This window comes from Scleropages formosus, chromosome 12, assembly GCF_900964775.1.
Source record: "Scleropages formosus chromosome 12, fSclFor1.1, whole genome shotgun sequence".
NCBI lineage: Eukaryota > Metazoa > Chordata > Actinopteri > Osteoglossiformes > Osteoglossidae > Scleropages > Scleropages formosus.
Window position 1 is genome coordinate 28,921,473 of NC_041817.1, and position 12,291 is coordinate 28,933,763.

The following is a 12,291-nucleotide window of genomic DNA, read 5'->3' on the forward strand; positions in this document are numbered from 1 at the left end:
ACCACAACGCTCGAGAGTCAGAGCTGGGAAGCGCCACCTGCCCATTCATCACTCATGCAATAGGCGGCGCCCAGGCAAGCTGGTGGGACGCCCGTCGTCTCCGCACACGCCTGTCTCAGGTCGCACCGGGCAGGTACGGGTGACGGGGTTCACGGGCCACGCGGCCCTCGCCGTACAGCTGGACCGGAGGAGAACCTTCTGCAGCCGTCAGACTGCAGTAACCAGTCAGCGTGCGGAAAATGTCATTTTTAATGTGCTCACGCTTTCATGCGACGCTGCTGTTAAAGGAGAGACACGTCACAGGTTGGCTGATAATGCTTTATAAAGGCATGATAATGTACACAGAACGCACATGTGAGTGCGCACATCATTAAAGTCACCCACATTCAGTGAGAAAAAGGAAACACATTTGCTGAAAATACAGGAGTTACATTCATACAGCAGAGAAGGGCCCAGGAGCGGTCTGGGTTCGAGAGCGAGCTGCAGTACAGCGGTCAAGGCGCACGGTCGCCGTCCTCAGGAAACACTCCACCGGCCAGACGGAGAACAAAGCACGACGGGACAGCGGCCGTCAGCAACGCCCTTCCACGCAGTCTGCGTTACGCACGGTGCCGTTGCGGTGCCCTGGACGGTGCCCCGGTACATCGCGTACGTGGAGCGGCTCCAATGCAGAGCGTTTACACATATTTGAAAATATAGCTCAGTGAGTCTTCTAGAAATACAGTGTTTAGATACTTCCAAGAGTAAACAGTTGATCCCCCAAAATCAGCTGCGGCAACAGACAGGACCGGATCGTTTAGACCATCTGTGTTGGATTTCATGGCTTCGCCCCCAAGAACAAACAGAGCTGAGGGTCGGAGCCAAAAATCTGCACCGTGGTACGTTCCGTGTTGGCATCAATATGCGGAGGCGTGGCCCCTTCCTGCCAGAGCTCCACCCCTCTTCTCCCAACAGTGTGGTGCGTGCGTCCACGGTGGTTCCGTTCATCGTATTTATGGCCCGGGCATCATAAATAGCATTGGCTCGCTCTCCATTCGACTTCATCGGTACACACAGGCACACACACCACTCGGCTACAGTACTAATTCACACACGCACACACACACACACGCACGGCCTTTCAAGTCATTCATGTACAAACATATTTACAAGATTTACAACGTCTGAATGTGAGCAGGCTTCTCTCCAGCATTTGGACTTTCAAAAATAAACTAAGGTGAGCAGTACGGTGCAGTACGGTCCGGTACGGTCCAGCACGGTCCAGTACGGTGCAGTGCGGTCCAGTACGGTCCAGCACGGTGCAGTACGGTGCAGTACGGTGCAGTGCGGTCCAGCACAGTGCAGTGCGGTCCAGTACGGTCCAGCACAGTGCAGTACGGTGCAGTACGGTCCAGTACGGTCCAGGACGGTGCAGTACGGTGCAGTACGGTCCAGCACGGTGCAGTACGGTGCAGTACGGTCTAGTACGGTGCAGTACGGTCCAGGGGATTAAGTGACGCGACCAGAATGGAAAATGACATGTGCTGCGTCACAGTGGTCCGAACAGGAATCGAGGAGAAACAGAGAAGAGAGTCGCCTGACGCTCTAACGGTGCTCTGCAGCAAGCTGCTGCTACTATGTGCTATGAAATGCCGTTTGACAGAGCGCTCAGTGAACGTACGTGCGACAGCTTTACCGCACTGATACCGTAGTGACTCGATTCTAAGACACCACGGACTGCAAGACGCAGCCCGACTTCCTAGTTGTGAAAACGTGAGTAAAAGTGTGTCTGAGAATGCAGGACATGGGGCTGTTTGCTGATACTGAGCACCGGAGAGCGGGGACTGCGGCTTTGGAGTCGCACGCGGTTGTGCTGCGGTCGAGTTTACAGCAGCAGTACCTTTTCATTGTAGCCATCAGTAAGAAAGTACAACTTCTGTACAAGCAGCTAAATGGTGCGCATCAGAGCGCAAACAGAACAATGGGAAGAGCCAACGAGGAGTGACGCCAGTTCACTTGTGTCCAGTGTAAACCGCTCAGTCATCAGCAAACGGGCCCAGAGAAAGTGATGCAGGGAAGGGCGAGATCGACCGCCCAAGAGGACGACTTTGCTTTTCGCAGAAGCTCAAACTATTGAAGTGGAGTGAAGCGCAGGCTGCTCGAATACCATGGTACGGAGATGTCCAGGTTTAGGGCAAAGCCACGCACCGTGTGTCCGATCAAGATGAAGAACGGTACAGGTCCCCCCTCGCTTTCTCAAAAGTCCCAGTTCCGTGGTGACGAGCGACTCGCCGGAGGTGCGGAGACCATCCCGACAGACGGGGCGGCGAGACGGAGCTCTGAGCCGAGAGCCCCGTGCGAGGAAGAAGCTACGAGTCCAAGGGCGCGATGCGGCGAACCCGCGGCACGTGTTTCCTTCGCACGTCACGGGAGCTTGTAGCATGTTAGAGGGAGGTGCGGCCTGGAGCTCCACGTCTCCTCCGCACCATCCCGTGTCTTCTGAGAGCGTCTGCTGAACGGAACGTGCCACCGAAACCAAGGCCAACTTAGAAAAATTACTGGGAAGGTCCGGTCCCTCGAGATCTTTCCTCACAATCAGTCATTACTGAACAGGATGACATCGTGTCACGTGAGCGACCCGTGCGTGGCCCGACACGGGTCTGTCCAGAACACGAAAGCTACAACCGGGGCAGAGCAGCAAGAATGAAAGACACAGTAACGTGTAGCTGAGCGCGATGCCCGATGGAGACCATGAGGAGCCATGGAGGAGCCGTGGAGTGTTTCTCCAGTGCTGCCCATGTACCTCCACGGTGCTGTGCACGTTCCTCCTTCTGCTCACGGTGGGTTCGAGGAGGTTCGAGATCGCCAGGGTCTGAGGAGCAGCTGGTGATCTTGCACACGGCACCAGCGCGCTGATAATGCCACTAATGAGCAAGAATCGTCATCAGCTCTCTACATGAGCTTTCTCAAGGGGGTCGCCAGGGGGTCCTGGTCCTTCTCCGCAGCCTCAGCTTAACGGTGGATTTTCGAGCTGCGAGACGCTGGACTGTAACTCACAGAAAGAATGAAGGTCCCAGCAGGGCCCGATTCGTGAGCTACGGGGTGTTCACCATTGGGGGTACGAGGGCGCAGGTCCGCGGTGCAGCAGGGACGTCCAGGTGGGTGGGCTGAAGGTGGCCGCTGGCTGTCTCTGGTGTTCAGCGGCGGCGCCGCCTCAGGCGAACGGGTTCTCCGACCGGTAGATGGCGGTCTTGGTGTCATAACAACCCTTTCCGTTCAAGTGCTCCGTGTGCCCGTCGAAGCTGTAGCAACCGTGCACCTCGCTGATGGTGGAGATGGTGTAGGAAGCAGACCTCAGGATGTCCGGGTGGGACAACGTGCTGCCAAACTGGATACGGTGCTGGTTCCAGTGCCTCTTGAGGACCCCTTGCACCTGGACAAGGAACGTACGGTTGGGTCTCTTCACAGGTCAACGCTGCACAACGTCCTCGAGACGACACTGCTCTACGGATCGGCTGCGGCGGAACTGCTGAGGAGGGCCCTTCTGCAACCGGGGTTTCCTTACCGAAAGGCGAGTCGCTTACCTCTCCATTGAAAAAGCAGAAGATTGTGGCCACCAGCAGCCCCTGAGGACACATGGAGGACAAAGGGTCAGTACGAGAGCAAGGGACGCAGCGGAGGTCAGCGCACCTCGTGGCCTCCTGTCGCTCATGGATTGACGCGGCGCCCGAAGGGTCGATAGTGGAGCTCGCCAAGCGCACGACTCCCACCTGGAAATGGATGCTGATGTTCATGACGTAGTCGTAGATTTCGGCCGCCTGCCGTTCCTGGGGTTTGTACGGAAGCAGGACGTGCTGGATGCCCAGGAGCGGGACGAGGATGAGGGTGGCGCGCACGGCCTTCATGTAGAGGCTCGACTCGGTCTGGTGCGTCACCTTCAGCTTGGTGATGAGAACTCGCACGATGTTGAGCAGGAAGAACAGGTTCACCTGCAGAGCGAAGGCGCAACCAGAGTGTCGGCATGTACCGGGCTCATTCAGGTAAGTACCGTGCCCAAGGGTGTACCGGCAGGAGGTGGGATTCGAACCCGTGGCCTTCGGGTAAAAAAGCAGCAGCTCAAAGCGCTACGCTACCGGCTGCCCTCTGAGAGCTTTTCCCCCACTGAACGTGGTCAATTTTAGGGAGATATTATGAGTGCCAACAATTAATTTCTTTAATACTTGATCCAAAGTTCCGAGCTCTTATGTTTCTTTGCGTTTCCTGTGTGTTCGTAACCTTTTCTCTTTGAACACATGGCTGCAGATGGAAGTTCTGGCTGAGGACAAGATAACAGAATGATGTGACGTCCTGCAAACAGGACTTTTCTCTAATGGGCTGTGCTGGTTATGGTCCAGTTTGCACCGAAACGCTGCCCCACCCACCCAGTCAGCCAGCCAGCCAGCCAGCCAGCGACCGTCCGTTGCGAGAGCGAAACGAAAAGCCCAGAGGACCGTGAGCACATGTGGTCGGGAACAGGTTCGTGCACACGCACGCACGCACGCACACAGACTCACCAGCAGAGCAGCGCAAATGGGGCCGTGGATGATGTAGAGCAGAGATGTGTTCGAACTGATCCAACAACTGCAGGGCAGAAAGTGAAAATCACGGTCAGTTTAGTTCCCTCAGAAAAAAACACGTTTAATGCGTGACGGAACGGAACGGAACCTCAGCACACGCGAGCGACCGTCAGCCAGTCCGTGTGTGTACGACACGTGCGTTTGGCCCGATTCACATTTATCCGTCTCTCTGGCACTTGTGACGTCTGTACACCGAGCCACTTACAAAGGCGGGTAATTTTTACCATATCAGTGGAGGGTAAGTACCTTGCTCAAGGGCACTACAGCAGGAGGCGGGATTCGAACCCGTGCCCTCCGAGCTCTAAGCACTGGGGATATTTGCTGAAGCAACTCTGCTTTCGTACATTCAAGGTACAACAGCAGCTGCCTTATGGTGTTTGGAACCTGCTGTTATTTTCTGGTCCAGTTCCTTAACCGCTGCAGCTGCCAGCGTCTCGGAGACTTCCGGAACGAACGTGTGAACAAAGAGAGGTGCACGCAACGTACTTGTCGTTGTAGTAGTAACTGCGGGCGACGGCGTGGATCAGCGCCGGGATGAGCGGGAACCCTGCAAAAGAAGACGGGTCCGAGTGACGGTGCAGCGCACATGCGGTCCAGCGGCGGCACCGCGACACGAGCGCCTTCGCGCGAACGTACCCCATCCGAGGAGGTAATACCACATGAGGTGCTGCTTCTCGGCAAACACGGCCACCACGATGAGCGTGTGCAGGTAGATCCCCTCACAGAGCATCCAGAAGTAGTTGCAGCCCATCAGGTAGAGGTGGAGGAACATGGACACCTTGCAGCTGGTCTGTGTGCACAGAGGTGTCGGAGTCACGGCCCGGAGTCCCTCGAACCGTGAGCCGATCGACATCCACGCACATTCGTTCGGCTGACGCTTCCCTCCAAAGCCACTGACGACTTACTCATAGTGATTCCTCCTTTTGTACCGCAGGGTGATAAGCACCTTGGTCAAGGGCACTAGAGTGGAGGAGGGGTCGGGGTTGGGCTCCGCCCACAGCCAGTGGCTCCGAGTGCCGCGACCCCCCCCGTCCCCAGGTAATTAGTGCCGGGCGAGCGACTCACGAGGTTCTGCTGAACGAGCTCCTGGTTGTTGGCCACCGCTGTGAGCCAGATGATGGTGATGACCGAGTTGAGCATGAACGAGAAGAACAGGTTCTTGTGGAGGGTGATCCTCTGGCAGCTCAAACTCCTGCAGGGAAATGCGGCAAAACCGTGTCATGACTCAATCCATTGCGCCTTTCGCCAGAAAACGGCACTCCTCCGTATCGGTGGCTCACGAGGCTCGATGACCCTGAAAGGTCATCAGATGATTTGTTCTTTACTGACGTACTTGAAATGGAAAAAAATCCCGAGCGAAATGAAGAGCGACGCCAGCGATAGGCCGTGACCAATGAGCGCCAGGTACAGAAGGTTCAACGCCGTCTGCGGGAGACAAACACACAGCGGTCACTCGACCGTCAGCGGACGGTCAGCGGCGGCCTGTTAGCGGCGTCCCCCTCCTCCGCGGTCAACGTACCATCTTGCTCTCGATCGTGTGCTTATTGCACCTCGTGTAGTTGCTCCAGGTCCTGTTGCTCTCCGGGTGGAGGAACCAGTGTCCGCTCTCGGTGCAGATCTTCGTCGCCATCTCTAAGGGCAAACGAGAGCGCGGGGCGGGGGGTGCGTTCATTCACTTGCATCTGTCTGCAAGGGGGGGGTTAAAGGCCCGCTTGAGCGATGGGGGCGGGGAAAAGGGCCAGTAGATGGGGCAAGCGGGTGAGTGGGTGGGGCTTGCAAGGGAGTGGGAGGGGCAGCTTTTTTTTTTTCTACCTCACCTGACGTGTCGAAGTCATTGTAGTAATCGGGACACGGCTGGTGCGAGGTGGAACCCGCCTTCTCGTCGTCCCAGCACAGCCAGCCGTCCCACGTGCTGTTGCACATAGTCCCTGTGAGAGGGGAGAGCAGCACCGCTGTGAATTAACTGCTGGGGGGGTTCTTTCAGCCCCAGCAGCCGACTGCGCGTCTGCATTTGAGCGCGCACGCGCATGTGTGTGTGCGTGTGTGTATACGCGCACGAACCCCGGTGGCCTGGAAAAGTCTCAAAACACACAGGACCTGTGCTGGGCTTCTCGTAATTCCACAGAACACCGCTCCTCACGGAGCACAAGCTCCAGCCAATGACGTCCTACCTAAAGGAGGAAGGCGCCATGTGCTCCGCCCCCTGAGGTCCGGCTGGCCCATCGGGGTTCGAATCACTCTGTCTCCAGCACCACGCGCCATACCTTCTCGACCACGCCCGGCGTTCTTCATGATCTTCTGGTAGCACTCGAACTGGGCCGTGATGATCTTGTTCCTGGTCACATCTTGGTGCAGCTGCGTCTGTTCCGTGTGGTTGGCCGCGGCGCCGGCCGTCGCAAGTAGCTGTTCCGGGAGACACGACAACATGAGGACGTCCTGGAGCGACACCGGGGGCAGCCGGTAGTGCAGTGGTCGGGGTTACTGCCTTGGCTCCAAAGGTTGCAGGTTCAGTTCCCACTTACAGCTGGAGTAGCCTTGAACAAGGGACTTACCCTAAATTACTCCAGTAAAATTACCCAGCTGTATCAATGGGTAAATAACTGTATGTTTACAATAATCGTAACCTTAAGACTGTAAGTTGCTTTGGAGAAAAGAGTAAATGTACGTCCCAGAGTGTTACACTATTTCCCATCATCCCCACTTGGGGGCGCTGTCTTCGCTGGCCGGGGACAGACAGGTGGGCTGAGCTGCCTCACGTGAACGAGGGACTCTTACCAGTCCAACGGAGATCGGGACGAGGGATGGGCCCGTCCACCACCTGTCCATCTTCCCCTGTGGCTCGCGTGTGTACTCGGCTGAGCTGTGGTGAAAGGCGCGGTAAGGAGGCGACGCCGTCAGCTCTACCGTCGGACCGTGAGCGCTGAGCGTCCTGCAGACGGAGGTGAGGGATTTACTGCTGCGTGAACAGCACAGGACCCCTGGCCCCAGCCGTGTGCGCGCCCACACACACACACACACACACACACACACACACACGTCCACTGTGGCTGAGAGTGACAGATATGATGGAGGGAATCATCCAGCTGCTGAGATCATCTCAGTACTGACAGTCACATGTGTAAAAACTGAGAGGAACGGACCGAACGCGAGTCTTGTGTCTCCATCCAGAACCGAGCTCCCGTTGGCGTGACGACATTCTGTGCTGCTCTGGGAGACGCGCGTTGTTTTGGGGAAAGTGCGTTTTCACGGCTTTTCAACAGGAACAGAAGCTGAACGCAGTTTGGCTCCGCCCACAGTCCAGGTGTGCAAACACACACGCCGGTAAATAAGCTCCAACAGGCCCAGCACGGGGCGCAGTGGTTAGAGCCATCACCTTCACCTCAGAAGGGTCCCGGTTTGAATCCCTGTTCCTAACGAAGTACCTTGATCAAGGTATTTACCTGAATGGATACAGTAAAAATGACCCTGCTGAACAAATAGGTAAATCAGAGTAAAGAACTCAGCGGACAAACGTCACACAATAAGTGTCTTTAGGCCTGACAGCAAAGAACAGAAATAATTCATTCAAAAACCTTTTGTCATCTCAGTCCTCACGCAGTTCCAGCCCAACAGAGATGGAGAAGCTGTGTGCCCCCCCCCTCCACCCCCGGGTACGATAGGTGGGACACCACGGCGCACTGAGAGCGTCTCGTCTTACAGAGCTCACACTCTGCGCCTCTTGGGTTCGAGTCGTGACCGCAGGGGCACATTGGATAAACAAGAACAAGGTTTTGAGGAAGGTTTAACTCCAGCTGAACTGTAACGCGGAGAGAAGATTCAGCTCGACTCACCGGTCGCTGGAAACGACCTTCTTCTCTGCCGGCAGCAAACTGTCCACATGCATTTGTGTCCCTTGAATAAAGTCACTAGAATAAAGAAGAGTCACTTTCAATCATTCTCAGCATTTGGGGACATCATCTCTAGGCTCTTCGCTCTCATTTAGAGACTAACTCAAGCACACTGAGCTCCTACTAGGTGTTCAACCCTTCTGGTCATGGGTTCAGGTCCCTGGTCAAAAGACTACATCCAAAGCCCGGTTTCTCAAGACAGCCCTGGTTCCGAAGTGCAGAATCACCAGGCCATTGGCGTAGGTGTGTGTGCCTTCAGTGTGTAAGAGCGCCCCGTGGGCCTTGGGTCTCACACACACACACACGCACGTGTAGGACGCGTGTAGCTGTCCTCAGGAACGACACGTAGACGGTCAGATTCAGACACAGCTGGGACTCCTGAGGTCGGGGGTCCAACCGCTCCGTGGACAAGCCAAAGCCCGGAGGAGGGGCTGTCAGCTGCTCACCATTTACACCCCCAATTATACCAGCCCTGTCAGGGTCACGACCTTAGTCCTGGGTGCCATTCCTCGTGCGTTCGCCTTCCTCCTTCAAGGGTTCGGGCTTCGATGGGTTTTGCAGAGCGTTGAGTGTTTGGTCACGATGTATCGTCCCCTGACGGGTCTACAACTCCTTCTCAAGGTGTGCTGAGTGATCGAGGGACAGTAATTCACTCTACTACTCACCCATGTGAACCATCTCGACAGATTCCTTATGGCTTCAAGGACCTTCCTAACTGACAAGATCTCGTTTTTCAACCGCCTATTAATGTTTATTTTTAAATCGTTTTTCTGTATTTCGTCAGGATGTAATTATGACCCAAGTCATCTTTTCCTGCCTAGTAAAGTGCTGGAACAGGAGCTTTGGCCTTGAGGAACGTCACTGAGAGACTTTTGCAGCAAGCAAACAGCTACATCATGGACAATGAGCCTAACAGCCAAGGTCAACCCGTCCACGTTGAGGAGCAGAAGCGCCAAAGAGACGAGGTCAACCCGTCCACGTTGAGGAGCAGAAGCGCCAAAGAGACGAGGTCAACCCGTCCACGTTGAGGAGCAGAAGCGCCAAAGAGACAAGGTCAACCCGTCCACGTTGAGGACCAGAAGCACCAAAGAGACGAGGTCAACCCGTCCAAGTTGAGGACCCATTAGATGTAACCGTCTGGACGGCTGTAGAAAGACTCAAATGCTGGAAGAGGAGCTTCTCTGCAGGGAAATGTCCTGTCCATCACGTCGAGTTCCCAAAACGCTCTTTGCTTGAGAGCGCAGGGTTTTTCGGAGACGCCACACAGGAGCACACGCGACGAGCTGCTCGTCATTATGAGCGCTTCCTATGAACCATCTCCTGTAGTCCAACCTTTTCAAATAGCTGTACGGCTCTTCTAACCTCCGTGGGAGCGCGAGGTTCAGCCACACGGCATACGTTCACGCTCAGCACGCTCACACTCAACACACTCCCTTCATTCTTGTCGCTCATCACTGGAAGACGTTCCTGAGCGCGAGAACTAAGAAGAAACATCGAGTTTAGCGTGAAACACACAAGTGGTCGACTCGCTGCTGCCGCCCGAAGTCGCACCGAGCTTCCTCCTTCCTCCTGGCGCGGGACCCCGAAGCACGGCGAGACCCCCAGACACAGCGAGGCCTGTGAGCTCGGGCGTTCGGGCCGCCTGAGACCATCACGCTCGAGCGGTCCGTACACACTGCGTGCTCAGAGTGTCACGCGTTCGTCTTTTAGGCCGTGGGGCAGCAGGTGGCGCACCGGTTACGGTTGTGTCAAGTAATACACTATACAGTAAAAATTACCCTGCTCTACGAATAGGTGAGTAACTGTCAGCAGCTCAACACTGTAAGTCACTTTGGACAAAAGTGTTCATGAAATGAATCGATGTAAGGAAGTGTGTGAAAGGGGAGACGGTGGGGCGAGAAACAGACAGGCACACACACACGCACGCACGCACGCGCACACACACACACACACACACACACACACACACACACACACACTCACCTTCTCGCTGATGTGCGAATCCCGTCTCTCTTCTGTGTCTCTACCTGTCAGTCTGCGCTCAGGGTTCGAATCCCACATACGCGTCCGATCGCCCCGAGGTCGCGTGCGAGACGACTGCGCGCGGGACCGCCGCCGCTCCTCTTACAGCACGCACCGCCCCCGTCTCGCGACGAACCGCCCCCCTCCCGCCTCGTCTGGTCCCGCCCCCTCCCCCGCTAGAGAGTGTGCTGTGCGGGTTCAAATACCAAATACCAAATACCGATTAGATGAGAGTAACCGTTAGCTGGGGACTTTTCTTTTTGCCAGTGTTCGGCTCACAGAAGAGTCCAAATATGACCCCCCGCAAGCGTTAATACATTCACCTGTACCGACGGATTACCTGACTGTAAGTATCATGACCCATGATTACCCATTATTATTAATGACCATAATAACCGAGTACTCGATACAGATCAGGTCCCAGTGCCGAGTACGAGTAGGAGAACGAAACCCGATGAGAACTAAAAGTGTGTTTCGCTCAGTAACAACGGGAACGCGGTGTGTGTTTCTGTGACAATACCGCCCCCTTGCGTTTGGGTGGCCGCCAAATAAACAAACAAACAAATTGTTTGTGTGTCGTTTCCTCAAAGAAACTTGCCGTGTTTGTACATTAAGTGACTTGCACTCATTCACCCATATACACAGCAGGGTAATTTTTAAATTACTGCATCTTATAAGTTCATACTGTACTGTTAGGTTTGTTCATCGAGGCTCCTGCAGCAGGAGGGGGATTCGAACCCGGGACCCCGGATTACAAGGTGGCAACTCTGACTGCCCCAGCTCTTCTCTAAAGTCGCTAGCATTAATAGCCATGTCAATAATGACCTGCAGCGCTCGTGTTCATGGCACAGGTTCCAGTGATGTCGAGAAGAGGCTCGTGTGCAGGACACCATCGTTCTGGGGCCTCTCGGTCCACTCAATCTACGTGCAGCTTTCATGTTCTCCTGTGTTCTCACAGATCTCGTCCAGGTGCTCTGGTTTCCGCCCACACTTCACAGATACTTGTTCCAATTTAACTGCTGTCTTTTAATAGCTTGGTGTGTGTGTATGTGTGGGGGGGGACACAGCATCACAGTGAGTAGTACTGCTGTCTCACAGCACCTGGGTGGTGCGAGAGGACGTAGGTTCGATCCCCGCTCAGCCTGTGTGGAGTTTGCATGTTCTCCCGTGTCCGCGTGGGTTTCCTCCAGGTGCTCTGGTTTCCTCCCACAGTCCAAAGACATGCTGTTCAGGTTCACCCATAGTGTGTGAGTGACAGAGAGAGAGTGTGTGTGTGTGTGTGTGTGTGTGTGTGTGTGTGTGTTCCACTGATGTATGGATGAGTGACCCAGTGTAAGTAGTGTATCTAGCAGTGTAAGTTACCCTGGTGAATAAGGTGTTTAGGCTGATAACACTACATAGAATTCATTGTAAGTTGCTTTGGAGAAAAGTGTCTGATAAATGTAAGTGTGTGTGTGCGCGCGCACATTGAATTGCATAGTAGGGCACTGGTGTACCCTGCCTCATGAACAGTGTTTGTGGGATAGGCTCTGGACCACTGTGACCCTGAATCAGGGGCAGTTCCTAATGATGGTTGTGACAATTCCATCTCCTCATACCCTGGACACAGAAGTGTCTGAACATTCTGCTCTGATCTGCTCTGTTCACACTCAGCCACCTGTTCCCTGCTGAATTTGGACACAAAGGGTGTCTCCAGCAGGCGAGACATTTCGTCCCACCTGTTCTGCCAGAGAAGGAGGACCAGTGTGGAGATGCGATGAGATGCGAGGAGATGCGAGGAGAGCAGC

At 55.0% G+C, this 12,291-nt stretch overlaps 1 protein-coding gene across 3 annotated transcripts; it reads right to left on the reverse strand.

The window, feature by feature from the left end:
• Positions 1–310: 310 nt before the first annotated feature.
• LOC108928606 (calcitonin gene-related peptide type 1 receptor-like) lies at positions 311–10,593 on the reverse strand. Of its 3 annotated transcripts, XM_018742612.2 has the most exons (14): positions 10,466–10,593; positions 8,426–8,500; positions 7,371–7,524; positions 6,860–6,998; positions 6,413–6,523; positions 6,115–6,227; positions 5,929–6,020; positions 5,661–5,787; positions 5,232–5,385; positions 5,082–5,142; positions 4,533–4,599; positions 3,750–3,968; positions 3,564–3,605; positions 311–3,412 (listed from the first exon to the last, which is right to left on the reverse strand). In XM_018742612.2, exons 2-14 carry the CDS (start codon positions 8,476–8,478, stop codon positions 3,194–3,196), a joined length of 1,551 nt encoding a protein of 516 aa, XP_018598128.1. In that variant the 5' UTR covers positions 8,479–8,500; positions 10,466–10,593; the 3' UTR covers positions 311–3,193. The 3 variants fall into 3 exon arrangements, with proteins under 3 accessions (XP_018598128.1, XP_018598137.1, XP_018598119.1); XM_018742621.2 differs by lacking the exon at positions 8,426–8,500; XM_018742603.2 differs by lacking the exons at positions 8,426–8,500; positions 10,466–10,593 and adding an exon at positions 7,736–7,995.
• Positions 10,594–12,291: the final 1,698 nt, after the last annotated feature.